Source organism: Pelobates fuscus, chromosome 8 (genome assembly GCF_036172605.1).
Source record: "Pelobates fuscus isolate aPelFus1 chromosome 8, aPelFus1.pri, whole genome shotgun sequence".
In the NCBI taxonomy this organism is placed as follows: domain Eukaryota; kingdom Metazoa; phylum Chordata; class Amphibia; order Anura; family Pelobatidae; genus Pelobates; species Pelobates fuscus.
The window spans coordinates 92741586-92768402 of record NC_086324.1 but is presented as its reverse complement, the minus strand read 5'-3'; the positions used below and the strand labels follow the sequence as shown (position 1 = coordinate 92768402).

Genomic DNA, 26817 nt, shown 5'->3' with positions numbered 1-26817 from the left:
TTTTTTTTTCTTCTCCCAATCTATTTGCTATAAAATCTACTATCATGATCTATTTAATAAATGTTATGCTCCCTATGCTATTGTAGGGAGAATCACAGGTACTTTCAGGTGTTTGTTTCTTTCAACTTAATAAAAAAAGAAAATCACAACTTTGAGCAGAATGTAAGAATTACCTTAGCATTCATATCACATCCTTCTCCACATCCTTCAGTTTTACACATGGCAGAGACCTTTATGAGTCTAGTGAAGCTATTTAAAATCCATTGTGAAGGTTTGAGAGTGTGCATTAATATATGCCAGGCTTATAATTTACTATTACTGTGTTTTAATGGTGTGTTTGTTAAAGGTCAGAGATTTATCTGTTTTTTTTTTTCTTCAAAACTCTCAGACAAGCTATGGGACTGTAATATCTAAATAATTTAAGGTCTAGGACATAAATAACTGAATAAGTGATGTTTGTTTTTTTGTGTGTGAAAGATAGGATTTCACTTCTTGAATGATTCATGTCATATACTAGCGGTAGGCAACCTTTGGCACTCCAATTGTTGTGAACTACATTTTCCATAATGTACTTACAGCCATAATGCTGGCACCTTTATTTTACAGGTTTATTAGGTCTGTTTGTTCAATAATTTGTTTTTGGTAGGAATAAGCCAAAATTGAAGAGGCAGTTTGGATATATCCTTTGTAATTGAGCCAGAAATGCATTTAATACATTTGTGCATTGTAATTTGGTCAAGTTGTGTGGATTTTTCTAGAATTAAGGAATTCATGGACACATTTGTATTAGATGAACAATCAGAAAGTTCTAAAGTTCACCCATTCAATACCACTCCACTGACTCTTTTCAATGTAATCGCTTAGGCTTATGATCCTAACTAACTAGCTCTTACCCATCTACTGGCCATCATTGCTTTGCTTCTCTCCATTATTATCATTATTATTATTATTATCGCCATTTATATAGCGCCAACAGATTCCGTAACGCTGTACAATATTACGAGAGGGAGCATTTAACTATAAATAGGACAATTACAAGAAAACTTACAGAAACGATAGGTTGAAGAGGACCCTGCTCACAGTCTTTAGGAGGTGGGGTGTAAAACACATTAGGACAGGAAACAGCAATCAAATGAGGTAGGAGTGAGGCAGGGCTGTAGGAGAGAGTAAAGTGCTGCCCTTTAGGAGAGAGCAAGAGACAGGTATGTGAGGCAGAGGTTAATCTGGGAAGCCATAAGCTTTCCTAAAGAGATGGGTTTTAAGGCACTTCTTAAACGATTGAAGACTAGGGGAAAGTCTGATGGTGGTAGGCAGGCTGTTCCATAGGAAGGGAGCCGCCCGCAAGAAGTCCTGCAAGCGGGAGTTGGCCGTACGCGTGAGAGCAGTGGACAGGAGAGGGTGACGGGCAGAGCGGAGAGACTAAAAAGGGGCATACCTATGGATTTGTAAAGAGATATAAGAGGGGCTAGAATTGTTCAGTGCTTTATAGGTATGGGTTAGCACTTTAAATTGACTCCTACAGGATACTGGAAGCCGATGTAAGGACTAACAGAGGGGTGAGATGACCGACTAGAGAGGAAAATCAGTCTGGCGGCAGCATTTATTACAGACTGTAGCAGGGCAATACGGCTTTTGGGAAGACCAACTAGGAGAGGGTTACAATGACCCATGCGGGAAATTACTAGAGCATGGAAAAGCTCCTTGGTAGCATCTTGCTTAAGAAAAGGGCTGATGCGGGCTATGTTTTTAAGATTAAATCTACAGGATTTGGCAATATACTGGATGTGCGGCTCATAGGTGAGGCCAGAATCAAGTATGACGCCAAGACAGCGCGCTTGCAAGAATGGACTTATGTGGATACCACTAACTTGAAGGGAGAGCGAAAGAGGAGGATCAGTATTAGGAGGAGGAAAGACAAGGAGCTCAGTTTTTGAGAGATTGAGTTTCAGAAAGCGGGAGGACATTCAGTCAGAGATGGAAGAAAGGCAAGCAGTGACACGTTGCAGGACAGCAGGGGAGAGGTCCGGAGAAGAGAGATAAATCTGAGTGTCATCAGCATACAGGTGGTAGTGGAATCCAAATGAGGTAATAAGTTTGCCAAGAAAGGCAGTATATAGAGAAAATAGAAGGGAATCAAGGCCTTGGGGGACTCCAACCGAGACAGGATGAGGGGAGGAGGTATCATTAAAAAAGGAGAAACTGAATGAGCGTTGGGAGAGATAAGAGGAAAACCACGAGAGGACAGAGTCACAGAGACCGAGTGATTGAAGAGTTTGAAGAAGAAGAGCATCATCAACGGTGTCAAAGGCAGCAGAGAGGTCAAGAAGAATTAGTATGGAGTAGTGGCCTTTGGATTTAGCTGCGATTAGGTCATTGGTAACTTTGATTAGAGCAGTCTCACTAGAGTGGAGAGGGCGGAAGCCAGATTAAAGAGGGTCAAGAAGAGAGTTGGAATTGAGGAAGTAGACATACGGGTAAAGACAAGTCAATCCAGAAGCTTTGAGGAAAAGGGAGCAGGACGGGTCAAGAGATGTTTTTTTCAGGATAGGTACTACAGTGTCATGTTTAAGGTCAGCAGGGACAACGCCAGAAGAGAGAGAGCAGTTAAAAGATGTGTGTTAAGGATAGCGAGATGGGGCAGGATCGAGTGGGAGAGAGGAAAGGAAAAGCGCAGCCACCTCTTGTTCAGTAGACGGGGAGAAAGTCTGAAGGGTAGGAAAGGCATGATCTACGTGTGGTTGAAAAAAAGAAAGGCAAGGTAAGAGAATTCTTTCCTTAGCTGTTCAATCTTGTTGGTAAAGTAACATGTTAAGCTATCGGCTGTAAGGTTAGTTTGGGGGGTGGAAGAAGAGAGTTAAAGGTGTCAAAGAGACACCTGGGATTGCGGGAGCATAAACTAATGAGAGAGGAAAAGTATGACTGTTTGGCGAGGGCAAGGGCTGCACTGCATGAACACAATGTGAATCTATAATGGAGATAGTCTGTCTGGGTGCAAGACTTCCTCCAGGAGTGTTCAGCACATCATACATCATGGGTGTTTTTATCTGAATGACAGATACCTTTGCATTGGAATATACTAAATTGAAAGTAAGCATCTGCTATAAAATCAAATTAAGTGTAAAATAACTAAAAAGTGTGACGTACCTTAATTGCTTTCTGTATGTTGATACAAGAATCTCTTATGGTAGCAAGAAGTTTATTAAAGCGACCCATTTCCTGGACAAGCACAGTATTCATACTCTGTGTGTATGTGGTTGGGTATTTCCTCATTGCTGCTTCAATGTCAAAATTTGCGGGAAGCTTGCTCAGGATATCGGCAGCCACTTCATAAACCGTTTCATCTGTAGATTTTCCACCACCACCAGAAGCCCGTGACTGCATAACCAAAATGATTAATATATTGAGACCAATATGTTAAAACCAATATGTTTACAAGCTGAGCCATATCGAATGCACTTCTAAGCATTAATTTTATTTGTGTGAAACTGCACGTGCTAAACATGTAATGCACAAAATATGGAATTACATAAAATGTAAAGGATTTCTCCAATCCCCATGACCACTTCACTCTTTTGAAGTGGCCATGGTGCTTGGAGTCTGTATGTGCATCATTTCACTATGAAATGTTGCTTTTCTGCTGGATGTGTAACTCCTCCTATGACAGTGTTGTTAGGAGCCAACAAGAGTTCCGGACTCGCTAATGTCAGTTCAGTGCATCAGCATGCAAAGCTGGCTGGCAGCAGGATTCCAATGGTAGCATGGCCCCCATCGTGTCACCCATGTCCTCCTCTCAGCCCTTCCACCCTGACATCCCACTTCTTCCAGTGAGGAGGATCGGCTTAAGAACATGATCTTGGCGCTGTAAGTTTATGCTTTTTATCTTTCAGTCAATCTTTTATCTATCAGTCAACGAAGACACCCACATCCTGGTTTAACTGCCAGCGCATTAGCTTCTAAATGTCCTACTGTACTACTTGTGCAAGCATGAAAAATGCTTGCTGGGGGAGTACAGTGATAGGGAGCAGAGCACTACCTTTGAGTGGGTTCTCTTGTTCTCCCAGTCACACAATTATCTGTTTAATTCCTCTGCTGCCACCATAAAGATCTAATACCAATGATTAAGACAAAGTTTAATCAGCTTGACAAAGGCCACTGTGCAGGCTGAAACATTGCAGTCCTTGCTCTGTATTATATACCTCGAGTGCCTGGGCCATACCATTTTCTTGACTTGCTGTATATGGGTTTGCCAGCCCCATGTCTGCAGCACCTAGGTTCTTTATATAAGAGTGCGGTTTCCTCTCTGTGTGAATTATCTAATGCCAATGGTTGACTGATAAGGAAAGAATTAAACTTTAAAGAGCAATAAATTGAAATGTATATTTTTGCAAACACTGTTTGCACAATGTACAGATACAATGTAATGCACTTTAAATGAAGCTCAAGTTGTATGTAACGTGACCGGTACATTTTAAACTTCATAGTCTGAAAGCACGACCAATAGCTTACAAGTAAAATCATAAAACATATTATTGAATCTGACTACTTTTGTGGGTCTGTTTTTCAATGAAAGTGCATAGAGAGGACATGAAACCACACTGTAGCCCAAATAAAGATAAACATAGATACATATCATAAAGAATGAGTAAATAGGAAACAAATGCCCCAAGACTTTAACTAAATAATACAAAGATCAGATTCAAGGCATACTGTTACAAATATCTTATATTTATATATTTAGCCACAAGGTCAAACACCACAATAACAGAAAAAAAGTAAGAAATGTTTTACCCATAGAAAATAATCATTCTCGTGTTAAGAAACTGATAATTTACCACTTGCTTTAATAAGGAGCACAATATGTCAACAGATAAGTGCACAATGAAATTACCAGTCAGTGCATTTATATCTTCTGTTAAGTGTACAACGCAATTTATTTGTGTTTTTAGAAAAACACTTGGATTTTATACAAATTGTAAAGGCGCCATCAGATTTGTTCGTTTTGCACGGAATTAGCAAACAATGTGTTTATTATTTGCGCAGCGTGTAAAATACCAGCTTTTCTCATTGTCCACTTATGTGCCAGAAAAGGTTTTAAGCCAAAAGCCAATAGATTTGTACAGTATGCCAACACAAACCGGTTCATGTATATGATGAGTGTCTTTATTATTATTTAATTTGCAATGTTTTGTAAATTACTCACTAAACAGTTAAACAGACCCTCTAAGCAACATAACTGCTACAGCTCAATGTAATGGATATGGTGCCAGGTGTCCCCTAGCTCCATCCCACTGTTAAGTTCCCTTCCACATTATAATGAAGTGGTCTGGGTGCAGTGGTGTTGTCAATTTATGCCTTCATTGTAAAACATTACATTGAAAGATTAAAAGCACCTCCAGAGGCTATCTTCCCAACAGCCATTAGAGGTGCGTCCCTCCTCTATAGCCGAGCTAAACGTGGCTATTCAGTCAGATGGTCTCACAGACCAACACCAACAGAGAAACTTTGGATTGGCTGAGATCATCATTCTTAAAGGACCACTATAGTGCCAGGAAAACATACTCGTTTTCCTGGCACTATAGTGCCCTGAGGGTGCCCCCACCCTCAGGGTCCCCCTCCCGCCAGGCTCTGGAGAGAGGAAGGGGTTAAAATCTTACCTTTCTCCAGCACCGGGCAGGGAGCTTTCCTCCTCCTCTCCTCCTTCCTAGCGACGTCATCGGCCGATTGCGCATGCGCGGCAGGAGCCGCGCGCGCATTCAGCCAGTTCATAGGAAAGCATTTACAATGCTTTCCTATGGACGCTGGCGTCTTCTCACTGTGATTTTCAATGAGACAGCCACTAGAGGCTCTAGAGGCTGGATTAACCCTCAGTGTAAACATAGCAGTTTGTCTGAAACTGCTATGTTTATAAAAAAAAAAGGGTTAACCCTAGCTGGACCAGGCACCCAGACCACTTCATTAAGCTGAAGTGGTCTGGGTGCCTATAGTGGTCCTTTAATGATCTCAACACAGGAGGCTTACAGAGAGGGTGGTATCATTCAGATCATCAATCTTAATGATCTCAAATAAGGAGGTTTACAGCAAGGAAGGGTGGTATTTAGTATTCCTTTAAAGGGACACTTTAGGCACTGTGACAGTTTCATCTTATTAAAGAGGTTATAGTGTCTGTCATTCCAATTCCATTCACTGTTAAACAGTTTCCAACTTTTAATAGTTTAATGCTAATAACACAGAATGGAGGGACATCACCAGGGGACTCCAGGTACTAAAGCCAATCCAATTAGGTGAAATAGTTATGGTGCCTAGAGTATCGCTTTAATTCAGTGGTTCCCAAACCAGTCCTCAAGGGTACCCTACCAGTCCAGGGTTTAGTAATTACCCAGTTGTCTAAGGTATTTTTCTTTTCCTTTTTTTCTTTCTAAAAACACCTTGGACACAACTGGGTAATCCCTAATTCCTGGGCTGGTAGGGGAGCCTTGAGGACTGGTTTGGGAACCACTAATTTAATTTATTGGCTGAAAGCATCAGCTAATATTCTCAACCAATGGATTCTGTCCATACACAGACATGACTGCTGTGCTAAAGTAAAGGGAAAACTCCAGCTTTAGATTAATGGTGATATCTGAGGACAAGAGCCAGAAAGCATTGCTAGGGATGGCCAAGCGAAGTGTTAAACTGTTTCAAAACGGTTTGACTTTTAACAGTGGGACGATGCCAGGAAACATCATTACCAGTGCACAGTAGTGGCTATGGTGCATATGATATCCCTTTAATTCATCCAAACGGACAATTAAACTAAAATGAAGGTTAATATAGCAGACATGGAAACATTTGGCAAATCTGCTACTTAGTATGAAATTAAAAGTTACACTATCAGTATCATGGCATCACAGTTAACTGTTTAGTGAATAATGTCCTTGATCTTGCATCATCAGTACAATATTACACATCCTAAGTGATGTGACAAAAAACATGTAGAACTAGCAAAACTGCATTCTTACACATCTGCCACTTTATCAATATCTGCTGTATCCAGAAATACAACTTTATTGTTTATTGACTAAAATGATTTTAGGCCCAAAAAATTAAAAAATTAGAGAATTCTACTTTTATTATAACTTTTGTATGATGTCTCCATGGAGAAAGGTAAATGAGTAGTAAACAACATAATCAGTAAAAATAGAATATTTGCTATGATTTAACAGTACACTACACTACACGCTATGGAATAGCTTTGGATTTGAAAAATGTACTCTGACAAAAATTGGAACACATGAGAGTAACAGTATATGCAATGTGGTTGACTTTTACTTTTTGTAAATAAAATGGAAATCCTGACTGACAAATTCAAAGGGTTTGATTATGAATTCTATCTGTTCTTTATGAGCAACGTTTCAAAGGCAATTTTGGCTATGAACAATAAAATATAACCTAAATTAGAAATGTTAAACTGTCAGCATTGTACATTAAGTTGTAAAAAATAATGAAATGTCATATTAAATTAAGTTTTCAAACACTTGAAATTCATAAATTCAGTGGATAAGAAAGATTTATCTTCATTTTTATCTGCTAATGAGGGAAAAGGTTGTGAAAAACATGTTCGTATTCTCTGAATGGCAATAAATGAATAATTTGGAATAATAAGTATAGTTCATTAGATCTATTTCAGAAGCAGTTCTATCTATTAAATATACATGAATTTTTTTTTTTAAATTATCACTGTGGTCTTGGGATCTCGGTACCCAGGACCAAAAATGCTATATACAGTCTTGTTCCTAAACACAAGATCATAGGACAGAGGCAAAGCAATAATAAGTTGTCCTACTGGCACTTAAATAGCCTAAAATTAAAGCAGCATTGTCATGCCGAACTTACCTTGCCCCAATTGATTCCTCTTCTCTCCCTCTGTCAGGATTTGTTCATCATTTCTTCCTATCTGCTCTAGTTTTCTTTAAAACTTAAGACAAAGTAGGGACTATTTCTCCTCTTCCATGACCAGCGGAGGAGCAAAGTGTGCTTCGTTTCCGGTGGTCAGAGAACTTTTCTCACAATTCTTAGCTTTCCTCCCTGTTCCCACGATGCTTCCTGTCAGTATTGCCGAACGTCCTGTCACTTAGACAGGACGCCGGCAAAACTGCCAAATTGCATCCTAACTTAATGAGAACAGTTTCTCCATTCATGTTAGAATGCAAATCGGGACTTTGTCCGTATCTGAATATCATTCGAATGAATGAAACTCCGATCCTATTCATGCCGCAGCTGCATCTTGCAGCCGCTTAGTAGATAACTACCTAATTCCCACGGTATCTACCAAAAGGCTGAAAGACCTAAATTGGTCTTTCAGCCACATTTACTAATACCAAGTAAAGATTACTTAGTATTAGTAAATTCAGCCCCTACTCGCTATATCGCGAGTAGGGGCATGTCTAGTAGCCTGTGGCTGCTCACTGTTAAATAAAACAAAAAGTCCTAGTACCCTAAAGAATAATGAGGGGGGGACCTATTGTCCTCCCCCCTCCCCCCACCCGTAAGAGTTGGGTGGGGGCCATAAAGGATAATGAGGGGGGGAACCTACTGTCCTCCCCCCCCCCCCCCGGTCCCCACCCCTGAGCGGTGGGTGGGGGCCATAAAGGATAATGAGGGGTGGGGGGACCTACTGTCCTCCCCCCACCGCCCCCACCCCTGAGCTGTAGGTGGGGGCCATAAAGGATAATGAGGGGGGACCTACTGTCCTCCCCCTCCGGCCCCCACCCCTGCACGGCGGGTTGGGGCCCTAAATAAGAATGGGGGGGACCTACTGTCCTCCCCCTCTGGCTCCCACCCCTGCACGGCGGGTGGGGGCCCTAAACAAGAATAAGGGGACCTACTGTCCTCCACCCCGGCCCCCCACCTCTGCACGGTGGGTGGGGGCCATGAATCACAATGGGGGGGACCTAGTGTCCTCCCCCCGGCCCCCACCCCTGAGCGGTGGGTGGGGGCCATAAAGGATAATGGGGGGGGAGGGCCTACTGTTCGCCCCCCCGGACCCCACTCCTGAACTGGTAGGGGGCATTGGGTTAGGAGCCCCTGATACAAGAGACCAGCAGTGTTTAAAAGTATTCTCTAGTGCCAGGAAAACAAACCCGTTTTCCTGGCACTGTAGAATTCTACAGTGCCCCCTCCCTCCCGCCTCCCATCCCACATCGTTGAAGGGGTTAAAACCCATTCAGTCACTTACCTGAATCCAACGCCGATGTACCTCGGCGCTGGGTCAGGCTCTGCCCACACTCCATTAGGGAGACCTAATGCACATGCACGGCAATGGCCGCGCTCACATTAGGATTTCCCTATAGGAAAGCATTATTCATTGCTTTCTTATGGGGATTCTGGTGACGCTGGAAGTCCTCATGCATAGCGTGAGGACGTCCAGCGCCGTTTAGACAACCACAAGTCGTCTAAGCATCCGAAAGTCGCTCTAGTGGCTGTCTCGGAAACTGCAATAATTACCACTGTAGGGTTAAGTGACATGGGACATTGCACCCAGATCACTTCAATGAGCTGAAGTGGTCTGGGTGCCTACAGTGTATGTTTAAATAGCAGAAGTAAGGTAAAATGGAGAACAATTGGGTCACTGTGAGAACATAAATATTTATCACAGCTACACTCAGAAAACAGGAACCACGTTAAGATATCATGTTTAGAATAATGCAGTCTTAAATAAGATATATACAGCTGCATAAAATTTGCAGTTGCAGGACACACAGTCCCACCCTGCGAAAAGGAGGCATTTATCAGGTCTATCTTCCAGATACATCAAGAGCAATGGTGCATGTTGAAGCCATACAGGGAAGTGTCTGGCAACATCCGTGAGAGCTCAAAGAGGCTATTGGTGTTGCCAGAGGACACAGCCGAACTCAAAGTTGATAATGTTGGTGTAGGTAACAGGACATTTGGAACAAAGATACTTTTTTTCATATTATTATAGACATCTATTTGTGTTAAACTGTAAAATGCAATTTCAAACTTAAAAAGAAAAAGTAAAAATCCACTTATTCCCACAATGGCTAGTTTAGTGCAGATATGTAAGAATGTGTCACGTAATTGTAGTATTACATTTATTTTAAATGTTTTCTCAAAGATTTTGGTGACCTGTAGCGCATTGTTACTTATGATAGAAATTGAATACACCTCTCCCAAAATGAAACCTTACACCATAGAAAGGAAGTAAAGGGTATATACAAGTATTAAGGATGCTACCAATCCATATACCGGTACTTACGCTGCTATCAGTCTGAAAAAAATGAAAAGTATATGATTATGTTAAGGTAACATTTTCCACAAAGCTTTACAATGATACAATGGGATTAATAAACAAATAGTATTACTTGTATTACTTTACTGAGAGGGTAGTGGATGCATGGAATAGCCTTCCAGCTGAAGTGGTAGAGGATAACACAGTGAGGGAGTTTAAGCATGCGTGGGATAAACATATCCTAGATATAAGATAAGGCCAGGGACTGATGAAAGAATTAGAAAATTGGAAAGACTGGATGGGCCGAATGATTCTTATCTGCCGTCCCATTCTGCTTTTAGTAATTGACAAAAAAAATTATGTTGATAGAGATGAGAGGAGAAGAATGCTCTTACAATTTGGGAAAATGGGGTAAAGAAACACAAGATGAATGGCAATGTGTCAGAGGGGAGGAGAGATTGGTAGCTATGATGCTTGTGAAAGTGGTGTGTATAGTTAGATGGACAGTTCAGTTACAGGTTTGATTCTTTTCGTGTGAGCACCAATGAGAGCTGGCCAAAATTACAATTTATATAAATGATCATTTGATTAGATACAAGAATCCTCTTAAAAATGTGTTTTCCTCAATAATCGAACTAATTAAAAAATAATGATATATCTTTCAGGTGTCTTTTCTAGTCAGACAGCCTCAATCAGTATCTTATACCCTAGCAGGTAGGCAACCTTGGCACGCTGGCAAAGAATCGGGGAGAAATAGTACACATCATTTGGGCTGCTATAGGTTGCCTACCACTGCCCTAGTCCCATAAAAAAACATTTTTTGTCCCTCTGTCCTGAATATTGAAAGAAAATGTATTAAATAGCAGGTTTTCTCTATTTGTGCATGCAGAGTTAGTGTGTCCTTGTTAATGTTATAACATATGTATTCTATACCTAGCCAATATATAGAACTCCTTAAATACAAAAAACAGCCTTTAAATAAGGCATTCTGTATCCAACATGTCACTTGGTGCTCGATGCTTATTGTAAACATAAAATAAGAGCGCTGTCAAGTTTAATACCTGAGTGAGGAGGATGCTGTCAAATAGTTGCTGGGTTTCTGACTGATCCTTAGTGATATCCGCATTAGCATTCATGCCAAAAATCTCAGGGGAAGGATTCAATGGCAGGTTCTTGGTATATTCAATATAATAGTTGTACTGCAAAGTGAAATGGCAAAAGGTATAAGTACTTGCATTTATTAAAAAGCCAAGCATGAAACAGATTAAAATTACGTATAAAAGATTATTCACTAAAGCTAGGATTCAAAGTGAATTTCAAATGTAAGGGCAAAATAGCAGAATTGGAAACATTCTCTATGCCATGTATGCATCAAGTTCAGCTACTATGGCCTAAAATTCTAAATGCACTGGAAATTCACCCTGAGTTCTCAATTTAGTGATAAACCTTATATGTTCTCATAGCCTCGCTGTAGGTCATGCCTGTTGTAATATATTGAGATATCGGAGATGCTTGGATAAGCGTTACAGATCAGAGTACAATAACAGATAAGAATCAATTGGCCAATCTACTCTGCCGATTACATGTATTTAGAGCTATTTAATGAGTCTGAAAGTGTCTCATTATCACAAATGTCAATTGAATTACCAGAAAATGTCATTAGGTATTTACAAAAGCAAATATTGAGGCACATTTGGAGAATATTACAGAATGTGATTTTCACAGGTATAGTAAAAGAAAAAAAATATATATTTTGCAATGAGGTAAGAAGACAATATAATATAATCTGAAAAATAAAAAAGATAAATACAAATGAGCAAAATAAATTATGCTATAAATATAGGGAATAAAAGCTTAGAGGGGAAACATTGATGTGCAGTAGACCAAATATAAAATGATATTGGTATAGGTTTGTTTATAGGTTGTTGGATGTAGACAGAATAAAATAAAACAATATAGTGTAATTCAGTATTATTAACAGGCAGGGGTACAACATTCTAAAAAGCAAACAACGTAACGAAGCAGGGAAGTAAAACAAAGTAAGGAGAACACATTATGTGCATCTCCAGGACCATCCAATAGGCAAGAAATAATCAGTGGTACCTTGTTATCCCTGACTTCAGGGGAGTAGGCAATAAGACAATAATTTAATAAATCAAGAATAATGCAAGAAAATGCAATAGAAAATAATGGGGCAATTAGATATGCTCAAATAAATCCCTGGTGCTAAAGATTCAAGTTACTTTTTCATATAGCCACCTGACTGTCAGGACAAGTTAAATGAACAATCCAAGCACTATATATATTTATATATATATTGTTTGTATTATATGTGTATATACATAGACACAGGGCTATTAAGGGAATTGTCAGGAATTCAAGACAAATTTTAAATTAAAGGCAAAAATAGCCAAAATGTACATTGCTCCTGACTGCTTGCAGTTGCCAAGTGTAGATGAGCTCCCAGGGGCTATGTAATCTCACATACAGCACTGTACAAGGAGCGGTGCTTTGGAGAGTTTTATACAAAGCTACTGGCAGTTTCCATTGATGCATGACATCACTACAACATGAGCCATGCCGTAGTTGTTTTAGAATGGTAATATTTGGAATTAGAGTTGATAACTTGTTTTACTGCTTCAAACACTCTAAGTGTGATACCCTTAAAACACACCATACACAATGCAATACATAAGAAAAAAGAGGAATAAGAGGGGAGCAATATTTTGTAAACTGGAAATTTAGGCAGTATCCCTCTTAAAATCTACAAGTGTAGAAAAATGTAAGTAAAACCAAAAGCAGGGAAGAGTCTTCCATACATAGATTTTTCAAAACATGTAGGAAAAAGACATAACAAGAGCAAATAATAGTGCAGATTGTACTAAAAATGTTATTTGTATTCCCAGATAATATACCCCAAACACAAAGGGCTATGGAAATACAATAAGACAGTGCCTTAATTCTAACAAACTGTTAGTCAAGGATTTATTTCTTATTTTCTACACTTGTAGAGTTTCACTTTACAATATATTGCTCCACTCTTGTTTCCATGCCGTAGTTGTGTTTAGAAAGCAACTGCCCAGCTCTCTATGGCTCCCTGGAGCCGAACGGCACCATACATGTAGCCTTTCCGGGCATTATGAGAAATTAGAAGAAACAGTTTGGACAGAGAAATGTCCTGGCAGAGATTGGGCAGGCATTCATTTTGCGAGACAAGACATTATTAAGGAGCTTGGGGAAAGACAACATGGATATGAGCATGGGAAGTGGAGATGTGGATCAAGATGGGCAGAAGCAGAGGGAAAAGGGACATGGATCATGAGAGGAAAGGCCGTGGCTTTATGGTATAACGCACAGTAAGGACTGCCATCAGTGAGATATGAGTTTGAGAGAGAAAGCCTTTGCCAAAGGAAGTTGGCATTTTATTTATTTATATGGAGTTATTAAATGAAATCCTGCTAGGTTAAGCAAATGGAAGTGATGTATTTATATAATATCTTCATAACTAAAAATCTACACATAAAACAAGATATAGAAAGATTTATTTTCCATATATATATATAAAAAAATATTTAAAAACGTCCTAATTATACTTACATCTCCATCAGGTGGTGAATAGTAAATTCCGCTGGAATCGAATTTGTAGTCAGGATTTGTAATTATATGTGAGCAGTAAAATTTGTTGAGAACAGTGCGCAGTGTACGTCGGTCCCAATCATCAGTTACTCTCCCTCCGTAGTTGCACTCTCCAGTCATGTATCGAAGAGCATCGTAAGGTACCTCCTAAAATGGAAACAAATTGCAAATACGTTTTGAAATTACAGTTGATTACATTGAACACTCTCCTTTAAATTATAGTATACAGCCACTCCCCTTGTATCAGACGATTCATTAGAGACTTTTATCTGTCACTGAAATGGTCAAGTTCCATGGTTTACTACCACAAATTACTGAAGAGTCTATTTACTAAACAGTAGGTTGTGAAGAGTCTGAGAAAAGAGGTTAAAAATAATCTCCCACTTTTTTTTCTTTAGCATAAATTTTGAACTTATCACAAGAAACTGTTGAAAACATTAAAGGAACACTTTAGCCACCAGAAGCATTACAGCTTACATAGCTATTCATTAAAGTGAGAAAACTCAAGAATTTCAAGTGAATTCAAACAAGGTCATTTACTAAAGTAACAATTCGAGGTGAATTTTAAATTAAAGGCCATAGTAGCCAAACTGAAATCCTAGCTGAATTGGAGAATGTTCTCGTTCAACTATTGTGATGTTAAAGGAACACTATAGGGCCAAGAACAATCAAGAATCAATGCCTCTCAATGAAGAAAGTTCAGTGTCTCCATTATCTGCACAGTCTGCAGCACTGCCCCAAGAAGCACCTCTAGTAGCCATCTGAGGAGTGGCCAGTGGAGTTATCCCTAGACTGTAATGTAAACACTGCATTTTCTCTGAAAAAAAACCATTTACTGCAAAATGCCTGAAGGGACTGACTATACTCACCAGAACAAATACAATAAGCTGTGTGTTCTGGTGACTATAGTGTCCCTTTAAATTTGAAATTCACTTTGAGTTCAATTTGAATTCTCACTTTAATTAATAAACCCATAAGTGAATTTGAAATGTAGGGCTAGAAGAGACAAACTTGAAGAAAAAAATAAAATTTAGCCCTTGTAGCTCTTGCCGTGCCAATCTGGTCCGACCTCCTTACTGAGATAATCAATCGTGATGATCTTAGTCAATCCAATGTTTCCCCTTAGGAAAGCATTGGAAGGCTAGTAGACACGAGCGGCAAATCATTGCACTGTGCCAATCAACATCTGCTCATGGAGATGCATTTAATCAATGCATCTCTCTGGGGAGTGTTCAGCATCTCCACTCAGAGAATGGAGAGGATGCACGTTGGTTTTGCAGGACCTCATCCAGGAGATCCCTCTAGTGGCTGAGTAATAGCCACTATAATGCTCTTTTTATATAGTGGTTCTAATGCAAAGAGACTGTCCCTGCAGTGTGTCAATTTTAAATATTACTTTTTCTAAGAAAAGGCAGTGTGTTTACATTGAGCTGTAAGAACACCTTTAGTGGCTCTTACTAAGTAGCTCTTACTAAGACAGTCACAAGAGCCGCGTTCTGTTTTGATACTGCAATATTTATAGGACTGATGTTTGAAGTCTTGACACACTGCATGAAAATTCTGATCACTCCCCATAGAGATGCATTAAACTAATGCATATCTCAGGGGTGATGCTGATTGGTGAGAGCATCATATTTTGGTCTATAGGGACTGATCTTATCCCATAGTTATCCTGTCCATCAGAGGATTATGGGATAAGTAGTTTATCACCAAGATCAGTTTTATTCATCACGCAGAACGACTGAAACTGTTCAAACTGATATCAGCCATACAATCTTTTTATGTACCGTTAAACTCGCTGTTAAAGGACCTCTAAAGTGACCTAGACCACTTAATCTCAGCTCATCTCAGCTTCTGCTGCACTGACTGAGTAAAATTTGGTCACAGAAGTCTTTAGAAAAGCATACAGTACAATAATTTCCTTTGGAGAAGCTTGCCACACAATGCACATCAGGTCCCCCATGATACTGTATGAGGAGGCCCTGCTTCTTCACAGGAGGTAGAAAGGTGGACAGCACCGATGGGGAGTAAAACTTTGATTTTATAAATTTTTTTGAACTTTTATTGGGGGATGTATTCCTAATGCTATAGTGATCCATTAAGTGAACCGTGCTGTTTTTCAGTATCGGAAAAATAGCGGATATTCCATGCGCAGTCTACAAGTTTTACAAATTGCTGCTGCTATAAACCACTCTCAAAAATGCGAGTGAGCTTAGTTGTAATGCAAAAGCTATATTACTAGTACTTTTGCGAGGGAAAGAATTGGATACAAAATAAAGGAGCATTAGTATTTAGGATACAAATTAAATGATTGCACATACAAATCTAAAAACTGAAAATTACATATAATAAACAAATGCATGCTTTATGGTCAACATTTTCTTACATCATATTGATTTAAAAACATCTGAAGTTGTTGTACGCTAATTCTCATATCTGTCTCATTGAATTCATAAGGGATATTCCATCCGAGAGGACCAAATTTACGTCTTTCTTGAACCAAAGCATGGAAGAAGCACAGGCCAAACACCAATTTCTTGAACTCCGGCTTTCATGCATAACAAAAAAAAACAAACCAAAAAAAACACAGAATATTAGAATAATTTAGGCAAAGGTAGATGATCCCATGAAACTGTACAGTTTTGGATTAATAATTCATTGTTGCATATATCCTGGTTAAACACTAGGAACGGTTATTGCCACTTGTAAAATGGGGTTATCTGTGCTTTATATAACATATGCATAAATAATAATTTTGGAGCAAAGATCTAAATGTGAAAGGATCACTCTAGGACCAAGAATACAGAAGTATATGGTCAAGTAATGTTTAGTGAATGTACCAATTATGGGGATCCCTCCAGGTCCCAACAGTCATAACACTGATACTTTGAACAGCTATACCAATCATTATTTCCCATTCAGGTTGATGCTTTTATTGAGAAACCAATACAAATTACAACATTTTGGTGACAAGCAACTATTAATGGCTATGATGGACATCCTCTGACATTCATGTCCTTTGTATGTAGGATCCGCCGCGTTTACAATGAGAAGAAATATTTAAATTTCCCTGCTTAGTAAATATGCTCAGATGTGTTCAACTGAAAAAAAATGTAGACTACTCTGTCATGGTTAGCATCCCATTATCCTTTGTGTCTAGCCTGTTGGAATAGTATTGCCTTTTGTTTCCGAGGAAAGATTGTTATTTTCTTTTTTGCAAACTGCAGCCAGTTATCTGTGTCTCCAGAACAATGGGTGCTAATTGCATTATGTCGTTGTGATAGCAGCTATGTCTCCAGGCAGATGCTGAATAAATGCACACGGTTTGCTGCTACAATACTAGAATATATGTTACAAAGCAGCTCATGTTTAAACTGCTTCAAAAAGGCAAATAACTTACCAAACGCAAAACAAAAGTGATGTTTTTTGTTTCTGACAAATCTAATGCTGTTTTGATACTGGTAATGCTACTGTTTTGCGGCTGGGTGGATAATGTGCAAAGCCCTTTAAGGCCTGCTGAGGCTGGATGATTAAGTAAAACAGCCTATTGCTGGATTTCTCATTTGATATATCTGTTTTTTTTTTTTTTTTGTCTTTATAACATGCTGTATCCAGGCAATTCTATATTATAAGCACCGACTATCTATCGGGTTTGGCCAGGAAGTAGATCCTCAGCTGTGGGAAAATGCCAGCTCCCATGATGCTTTGCCAGTATTTCCGAACTCACTTCTGGTTTAAAGGAACACTATATTGTTAGGAATATATTGTATTCCTAATGAAATAGTGTCCTCCTCTGCTTTTAGTAAAAGGTCCTCCCCACCAAATCTAGATAAAATATGGAAAAAAAGGTTTTACTTACTTTTTTCCAGCGCTGAGATCCAGTCCCTGCAGTCGTTTGATCCACTTCCCACAACACAATGCAAACTTTTCTTTTTTTTTCTAATGCAATGCTCCTCACAGAGAAGGCGAGAAAAGTGTATTTGCTGTGGTCCTCCAATGCAATGGGGGTTAGCTTTGAGATTTGAGTTTGACTATGTACTCACACGGGAAGATCTCTATTGGATCTTAGGAGATGCCCACTTGAGGTGTATTTAACCCTGCAATGTAAGCAATGCCATATATATATATAAAGTGCATTGCTTTGTATTGTAGGGTTAAAACTAATAGACCACTGCACCCAGAACACTTCATTGAGAAAAAGTGGTCTGGGTGCCTTAAGTGGTCCTTTAAGTGTTTAAAGCAGCACTGTCACCCCCTTGAAAATTGAATATTCCATAAAGATTAAATCTTTACAAAATTCTCACATTGACTGTGTTGGAATTGTATTGAATTCAATGAGATATACAGAGACATATAGGGACTACTTTGTCTCTATATATTTCCTACACCTGACACTTCTATACACTGGGCGGAGCTACCACCATCTAGAAGTGAGCTGTCACTAGTGCAGGAAATTTGCTTTATCTATGGAGGATCTCGAGGTCTTGTGGGATCCTCTACAGACTTCAGTGCTGTATTTTCTGCAAAGCCCCAGACAGTGACAGTGCTGCTTGAACTTATTTTTAGTGTTTGTGCTGTAACTCCAAATTGTATGCGTTAATAACACGTTATGGATGGGAAATTAAACAGCATCTGTAATCTCATGATTGACACCTCTTTCATTTAACTCATTTGCATTCTAAATAAAGTAGGAACTTCAAAAGTGAAATCACAATGGGGGGTTGGTTAATGGCTTGTGGACTAATTTCACTTGTTAATTCCAGCAAGTGCACGAGTTTGGAAAAAAAAAAAAAAAACATTATCAAAAATTCATAAATTGTGAAGAAATGATATTCAACAGAATAAATCGCTGCTTGCGAATTTTAAGTAAAAATGATATAGACAGTACTAAATTTAGAAAACAAATGAATTTTAACAACTATAACGTACTTTTACGTGAGTAGTTCTCAGATAAAAAAAATAGGTATGTGGTAGAAACAGTTATTTCAATCTGTTCTTTTTCATCTTTGCATAATAATGCATTATTCTTTTTCATTAACAAAGGTAACAATGCAATTCACACAAAAGAAAAAAATGCTCTGTATGTTATATTATAAATAAACACATGGATTACAACTAGCAAACAATGCTTACAAGCTTTTTACAAGCTCCGAAGAACTCTGCATCCGAGATTGGATCCATCAGGTATGAGCGAATTATATTAGAACGCAAGCCTTTAGGTGCCTCATTTGTCATTTTCACTCCATTCTGTAGTACAGACACAGGGAAGTTTGGGGATGGATAACTTGTAAGCCAGAGGCGAAAATCTGGATGTGTAGTTTCAGGATTCAGCTCCTGTGGAATGATAAAACAGTCAAATGAAAAGATACACTGCAATTTGATTTCAACATGTCATGAATATTTAACATAGGGTTTCAACTGCACAAAATGATTTTGCCTATTAGCTTAACTGTTTGCCTGATAGGAGGCTGCAAAATATATACAGGAAAAGATGTGTTTAATAGTCTTGGTCATGCCAGATATAAATAGGCGGAAGACATAGATAGATACATCTTATATCATGCTTTTTTTTAGCTTTAGTGTCAGGTACTAAAGATATTTAAACACTTTCCCTGAATCAAATAGCAAACTGATCTTAAAAAAAATCTGATCAAGTAATGAGCTTTTTATCAATGCAAGTTACTGGTGTAGTTCAGCTCACTTCCACAGTGTGGGTTCTTTCCACCATAGAACATCTAGTTGGCTGTGATGTACAGGACTTGCACAGGCTAGAAAATCTGAGACTTTAGGAAGTGATTATTGATCAGAAGGAGTACAGACACCAGACTTGTGCACAGCAAAAAACGATTTGAATTTTGCCAATTCGGGATTCGTCCTTTTAGCATTTAAGTCCGGGCAAATTCTGTCCATAAGATTGTTTCGTAAAAAAGCATTTAGACAAACCAAATGGGGCGAAAGTTGTCCAATTGGTGTACAGTATTTGTTTGAAACCAGATGCACAATCTAATGGATACGGTCTGCAGAGATGGTAACATAAATATTTTTGTAGGATTAAGTTGTCATTCCAAGATACTGGAAAACACAAACTAAAATGTGGGGTTAGAGTATTGATAGGTACGCTGATGCCTACTTCCCCAGCACAGAAAGCATGATTTATGAATAAGTGTTCATATAAATTTACACGTTACATCATAGAGTAGAGCCTTCTTCACCCCTTGTCTCTGGTAATTTTTGTTTATCAATTACTTGTCAGATATTCCCATTCTATGATTGTATTCTATTCAATCCCCCAAATGCCTTAGCAGATGCCCTATTATTCTCATTTCATTGGGGGCCCACCTCAGGGCCCCCTCAAGGCAGGCAGCTGCTTATTTTGTAGGCGGGCAGCGAGGGAGCACTGTCCTCTTAGCTCTTCCTGCTCAGCTCCCTCACACGTCCAGCAGTGATTCCGGCTGTGATGCCGGCTCCCGGCATTACTAAACGGTGCGTGAGGGAGCTGAGCAGGAAGAGCTAAGAGGACAGCTCCCTCACCGCCTCCATTGACTGCCCGCCCAGCACCATCGGAGCCAGAAGAGCAGCCCAACTGGACCCGAGGGAAGAATGCACTTTATCTCTCCAAAAGTTAGGAAGGCTGGGTGGATTTAAATTATAATTAAATTACATATAATTTGTGAGTTTGTTAGACAATGTGTCAGTATCAGGATATGTGTCAGTGAATGTGTGTGTCTGTCAGTGAATGTGTGTGTCTGTTAATGTAAGTCAGTCAGTGAATGTGTGTGTGTGTCAGTGTAAGTCTGTCAGTAAATGTGTGTGTCTCTCAGTGAATGTGTGTTTTTCTGAATGAATATGTGTGTTTCTGTCAGTTTAAGTCTGTCAGTGAATATGTGTCTTTCAGTGAGTGTGTGTCTGTTAGTGAGTGAGTGTGTGTCTGTGTGTGCCTCAGTGAATTTATGTCTGTTAGTAATTGTGTCAGTAATTGTGTGTGTCTGTCAGTTTATCTATGTCAGTGTGTGTGCCTATGAATGTGTGTGTGTGTCTGTCAATGTTTGTCTGTGAGTGAGTGTGTAGTATCTTAGTTAATCAAAGTGCTGGTCTTAAACAGGAAGGGGTGAAGCAAATTTAGATTGGAGGGGTGCCCGAGTTTCATCATGCCTAAAGCAGGACAAATCCAAAATACACAATTTTTGCTATTGTAATAATAATAATTAGGAATGCCTGTTCATCCATTTGTTGGTAATTGTTAACACATTAATTAATACTAAGTCTAGATCCCATATGTGGGGATTAAATCTCCACAAGATGTGATCTATATTAGAGAAGGAGTTCTTGGATAACTAGTAAAGATAAGTAATTTTACATCCCTTGAATGTAAAGGTTATAGACAAAATTAGTTAACATACAGACATTCCAACTCATCAGAGTATCCTCGTGTTTAGCAAGTTACATAGTTACATAGTTACATAGTTAGATAGCTGAAAAGAGACTTGCGTCCATCAAGTTCAGCCTTCCTCACACCTGTTTTTTGCTGTTGATCCAAAAGGCAAAAAAAAAAAAAAACCCAGTTTGAAGCACAATTTTGCAACAAGCTAGGACAAAAAATTCCTTCTTGACCCCAGAATGGCAGCCAGATTTATCCTTGAATCAAGCAGTTATTACCCTACATTGAAAGATTATATCCTTGAATATTCTGTCTTTGCAAGTATGCATCTAGTAGCTGTTTGAACATCTGTATCATAAGTTGAATAAGAGCACTAAGGAATCATTCAGTATGGTAATCATCTAGGATGTGAACCAGATTCTATCCATCAATGAGTTGGTGATGTACTTGGGGGAGAAAAACATGTATGGGGTTTTTGAGGTAGGATAGGTGCAATTTTCACATTTATTATACATGCAATCAGAGGGGATCCTGCTAAAAAAAAAACCTATGATCTACCAAATGTTTAGTATTATATTGCATTTAAACTATGCCACAAGGATTTCAGCTTTTAGGAAAGACAAAAAGTAATCATCCCAGATCAGAATGCTGACTTTATTTGTATGTCAATAAACAAGCTATTATTCAATAATGTGTAGCATTGAGAGCACTAAAAACCACAAATAAAATGTATAGAAAGAATCTTTAACTGCATTATACTGCAATGTTCAGATTTTGATTAATGTAAGTCACAGGATAGTAATCTGCTTCCAGATGTGATCAGAATGGAAGAAATGTGTCCGTAGAAGATCACAGGAAATGTGGGGAAAATAGGATACTTTAGGAAGGTTATAGGACACAAGAAGTTGCATGAAAAGACAACACACAAGTACAGGACAAACCAGAGAACTGTGATAGAGAATAAAAATGAAATAGCCGTTTTTTTGTTTTTTTTCTTGTTTTAAGACCAATATATGTAAAATGAGTTTTGAGAAAAAGTACCTATCTCATATGCATTTTTAGCAGCACAAGATAAGAACTAGTAATATGTGCACCGTTAATTCAACTCTAGAATGAATCCAATTTACTTTATAAATATCTTAACTTTTCCTATTTCTTGGCTTATTCGAAGAGAACATTAAACATGAAAATCCCATTCACTTCGGATGTGGCTTAGATTGTATCAGTTCTGACTCGTACGTAACTAGTTTTTTCAAAACCAATCGATGACAATGTCTTCAAGGACACAGATGTGTGAAATGAGATGAAATACATTAACCCAGTCACTGCCACAAGGACGGTAGTACTTTACGAGTCAAAAGACCTGACAGTTGGCATGTTGCAAATGTTTGACTGGTATATCTGATATATCAATTTTGTTTAACCCCTTAAGGACCAAACTTCTGTAATAAAAGGGAATCATGACATGTCACACATGTCATGTGTCCTTAAGGGGTTAACAACAAATTTAATTTCCTCATTCGTGACACATAAAACTGTCAAAATTTCCCTCTCAATAATATCCTTGAAGGCACACTCTGACCTGAGAATGACACATTTTTATATTTGAATTATACAGATAACATATTCAAATATATGCAAACAATAAATTACAGTGTGCCACCAGGATGGATATTGGTGCTGGGGAATAGTGTGATCTAACTGAAAATTAAAGTTAGGCTTGTGCACTCTCACCGGCTGTTCTTAAACAAATTTTAATATGTAATGTATTTGCGTATTAGCCATATATTAATTTATATTTATTGTTTTTTGTGGGTCTTTTTCCCACTGACTCACTGTCATTTCCAACTTTATAGTCCTGACTTATTTTACTTTTGCTATCTAGGCTCCTTTCTTTGTAAAAGATTACCCAGAGTGCAATTATAGAGACAGGTACTGTAAGCTCACATCAGTGTTAAAAGAACACTCCAAGCATTATAAATCCTTACCTGCTGTAGTGGAATGCCCTGGCACCCTCCCTGGGTAAAGTCAAACTGTTTGAGTACTTACTGGGATTTTGCCATCCTGGTTGTCTTGACCTTTTCTTTAGCTCCCCTGAGCGAGCCTTGCACTGCAAACTGTGTTTGGCTCAACACAGGACTCTCCAACTAGAGAAGAGGCGCCCAACAGATCACAGGTAAATTGTCAAACTGTTCTCAAACAGGTTGATTACTAACCCCAGGAGGGAGACAGGGAACTTCTGGCACCATAACCCTAGAATTGGTTGTAGTGGTTATGGTGTTTGGAGTGTTCCCTTAATGTGATCGTTTATCTCTACCTGACAGTAGCCAAGTGAATCATACATCAGCTCAACATCTGTTATGTGGAATGTGTTTACCTACCACAGGATTGCGTTGATTTATTTTTTCCTAAAATAACATTAAATGATTTACAAAGATAATAACAGAGAAAGGCAGTATATTTAAAATATTTAGAAATGTACTGTGATTGTACTTAGTTATTACATGTAGTACATTTATACAGTTTTTAATTAAGGGTTTTAAATTCAGTTTTTCCCTTTTCATCTTGGCTCTCCCATTAGTACCACTTATTCAATCAGTTACAATAGTTGCTCTACCATTACTAGTGGAAACTATATATTTAAAAACAGTTTCACATATGCCATCGTTTGTACAGCAAACTTGGCTAAAAACAAACACAGCAAATCATTTTTAAATTGAACTTTGTATATGAGTAAAACAACATACCGTATTTATTGGCGTATAACACGCACTTTTTCTCCCTGAAAATAGGGGGCAAATGATGTGTGCGTGTTATACGTCGATATACATATTTTTCGCTCCATAAGACGCACTTTTTTTCCCCTCAAAAGTGAGGGGAAATGTCTGTGCGTCTTATGGAGCGAATGTGAAAGTTTACTTACCTGTCTTAAAGCGTGGGCCGGTGTTCAGCGCGCACCGCGGTACTGGAACTTCAATTTCAGGTTCCGGTTTCCGGCGGGACTGAAAGGAAGTGCGCACTCAGTGTGCACACTTCCTTTCAGTCCCGCCGGAAACCGGAACCTGAAATTTAAGTTCCTGTACCGCGATGCGCGCTGTGAAGCCGGCCCATGCTTCAAGACAGGTAAGTAATTATGGGACATGGGGAGGGAAAGTGCACTATGGGACAAGGGGAGGGGGGGACACTATGGGAGGGGGGGAGAACACTATGGGAGGGGGGGAAATTTCCTTCTTAAAATGAGGTGCGTGTTATACGCCGGGGCGTGTTATACGCCGGGGCGTGTTATACGCCGATAAATACGGTATCACAATTTATCACAAGCACAGTTATAACCATAAACAAAATCATGATAATTACCTCACAGACTTTCTCCAGCATGGGCATCCATGATGTAGCTAAGTGACAATTTTGAAGAACAACCCAACTACCTTCTCTTATAGCCTTTTCAGTCATGCGGAGAGCAATTGGTCCTTGCCCTTGCCCAAGAGAAAGAGAACTCATCTTTGAGCCCCCAAAACCCTACGGATTAAAATGAGGAATTATACAACTAATACGCATTTATTATTGAAAAGGCTGAAGAAAAGATTAGAGTGCAATTAGATTCTGTCTGGGACAATTAATAGAAGTAACATACTTTTAACAAGTGGTTGTGACTAATGTTGATATTTACAAAGGAGTATTAAATATGTTGCCTGAAAGCAATTTTAGATAATTTTTTGATCATGGAAGAATGCAAGCAATTTGACAGTAAAGTGTATAATGACAAAAAATACTACACTTAATGCTTAATGCTTAATGGGTTAAGACTTTAAAGTTCTGAGCATACCTGATCATCAGCAAATTTTAATAAGGCTGCCATTGGATCAGCACCAGGAGACAGCACAAAAATTAATGGGGCACAGCAGTGGCTATCGCCAAATGCTTTGGAAAGATCAAATGGAGGAGGCTCAATAAATGGTCTTCCCAAATGTTCAGTAACAAATTCTTGAACCATAGGTATAACCTAGATGTAAAGAAATATTTTGTGAGATTCATGATTATTTTAGAGACAAAGTGTAAAAATAAAATCACAGCCCCACTACATGTTTTCAATTCCATAACTTATATATCTTATTTAAATGCTCATTACCGTAACTTATAGGCAGAGAAGAGTACATTTCTCGGTAGAAATGTCTGGAGCTCGAGAGAGCTATCACACCCTACACCCGGCACAGAATGCACACCTTACGCTCTCTACACTGGACCACCAAGCATAGGCATCCCTGACCCAAGGTAACAAAAAGGAAAAGAGAGTGGAATAAACTGTATTTTGTTCTACTATATATATATATAAATATATATATATATATTAATGTAAATGCTTCCAGAAATCTCAAACAGCCCCTATTCCACACTACCTCGCCTATACATACTATATCACTGTCAGGATACCTTGTGTGTTGGCACAGGCTGTGCCACATGCTGAAGCCATCCTGCAGGAGGTTGGGGACCTTTCCAGTGGTTCTTCTCTTTTTACTAGCGGTTCTCGAGCCGACCGCGATAGCCCCGCCCTTCTTTACGATAGCCCAGCCCTTCTTGACGCAGCACATGCGCGCCAATGTCATGACGCTAATGACGTCACGGCCCGCCAAAACGGTTGAATTCTAATGTATTGGGGGCGTGGCTACAAAGTAATGGTACTCAGTTTATAAGTGGAGTTCAGGACATCTCTCATTGCCCTGTTGTGATTCTGTATAGTGTGTATTTCTCTTGGTTTTGACTTTGGCAACGTTTGACTAGTCTACCTTCTATATTCCTTTGATTCAGCTCTTGTACTCTTGCTGTTCCTGATTTCTGCCTCCCCTGACCTCAGCTTGTTCCTGATTACTCTCTGTTCTTGTGACGTTAACCTGGCCATTCTAAGGTCCGGTATACGTTACTATTCTATTACACTCTGCGTATTGGATCCACATATATTCCTGACAATCACCTATACATACCTAATGCATTCTTTAAAAACACACACTGCATTCCCCCTACAGAGTGTCATTACATTAAGTGATATATGGTAATTATGATTTGTGCGTAACATTAGTAAAAAAAAAACATTGGTAAGGAATGTGCCTGTTATGGAAGGAAGTACATGGGCAGGAGGGGTGACGCCATGAATTAATGCCTCAGATGACACCAACCCTAGTGTTGCCACTGTATATGTTGCCTCGCATTGAAACGCCAACACTACATAAAAATACACCCTTGCACTGAAATGCTAACACTACATACAAACTAACCCCTATACTGAAATGCCAACATTATATACAAACACAGCATTCAAATGCTAACACTTCATGCAAATTCACAACCAACAAGCAAACACCAACACCACATATAAACACATCCCTGCATAGAAGATCCCTAGCTGGAAAAGCATGGTGGGAGGTGGCAGTTGAATACTACCTTTTTGGTACCCTTGCGGTGGAAGGGGGACCCAAGAAATTTACTTCACCAAGGTCCTGTCCATTAGTTCTGCCACTGATGTAAAGTGCATGATACAGTGGCATGAGAATAAAAAGCATGGAAATATAACATCCATGCT

The 26817-nt window shown here is 39.0% G+C and overlaps 1 protein-coding gene across 1 annotated transcript in view; it reads right to left on the bottom strand.

The window, feature by feature from the left end:
- The window catches only part of DNAH7 (dynein axonemal heavy chain 7), a 261702-nt gene that overhangs the window by 30713 nt on the left and 204172 nt on the right, over window positions 1-26817 (bottom strand). The window contains exons 54-60 of the mRNA XM_063430168.1: window positions 25069-25245; window positions 24600-24761; window positions 18998-19198; window positions 16251-16412; window positions 13826-14011; window positions 11290-11427; window positions 3145-3375 (exon numbers count right to left, since the gene is read on the bottom strand). Coding sequence (XP_063286238.1) covers window positions 3145-3375; window positions 11290-11427; window positions 13826-14011; window positions 16251-16412; window positions 18998-19198; window positions 24600-24761; window positions 25069-25245 — 1257 coding nt within the window. The remainder of the gene's footprint in view (window positions 1-3144; window positions 3376-11289; window positions 11428-13825; window positions 14012-16250; window positions 16413-18997; window positions 19199-24599; window positions 24762-25068; window positions 25246-26817) is intronic.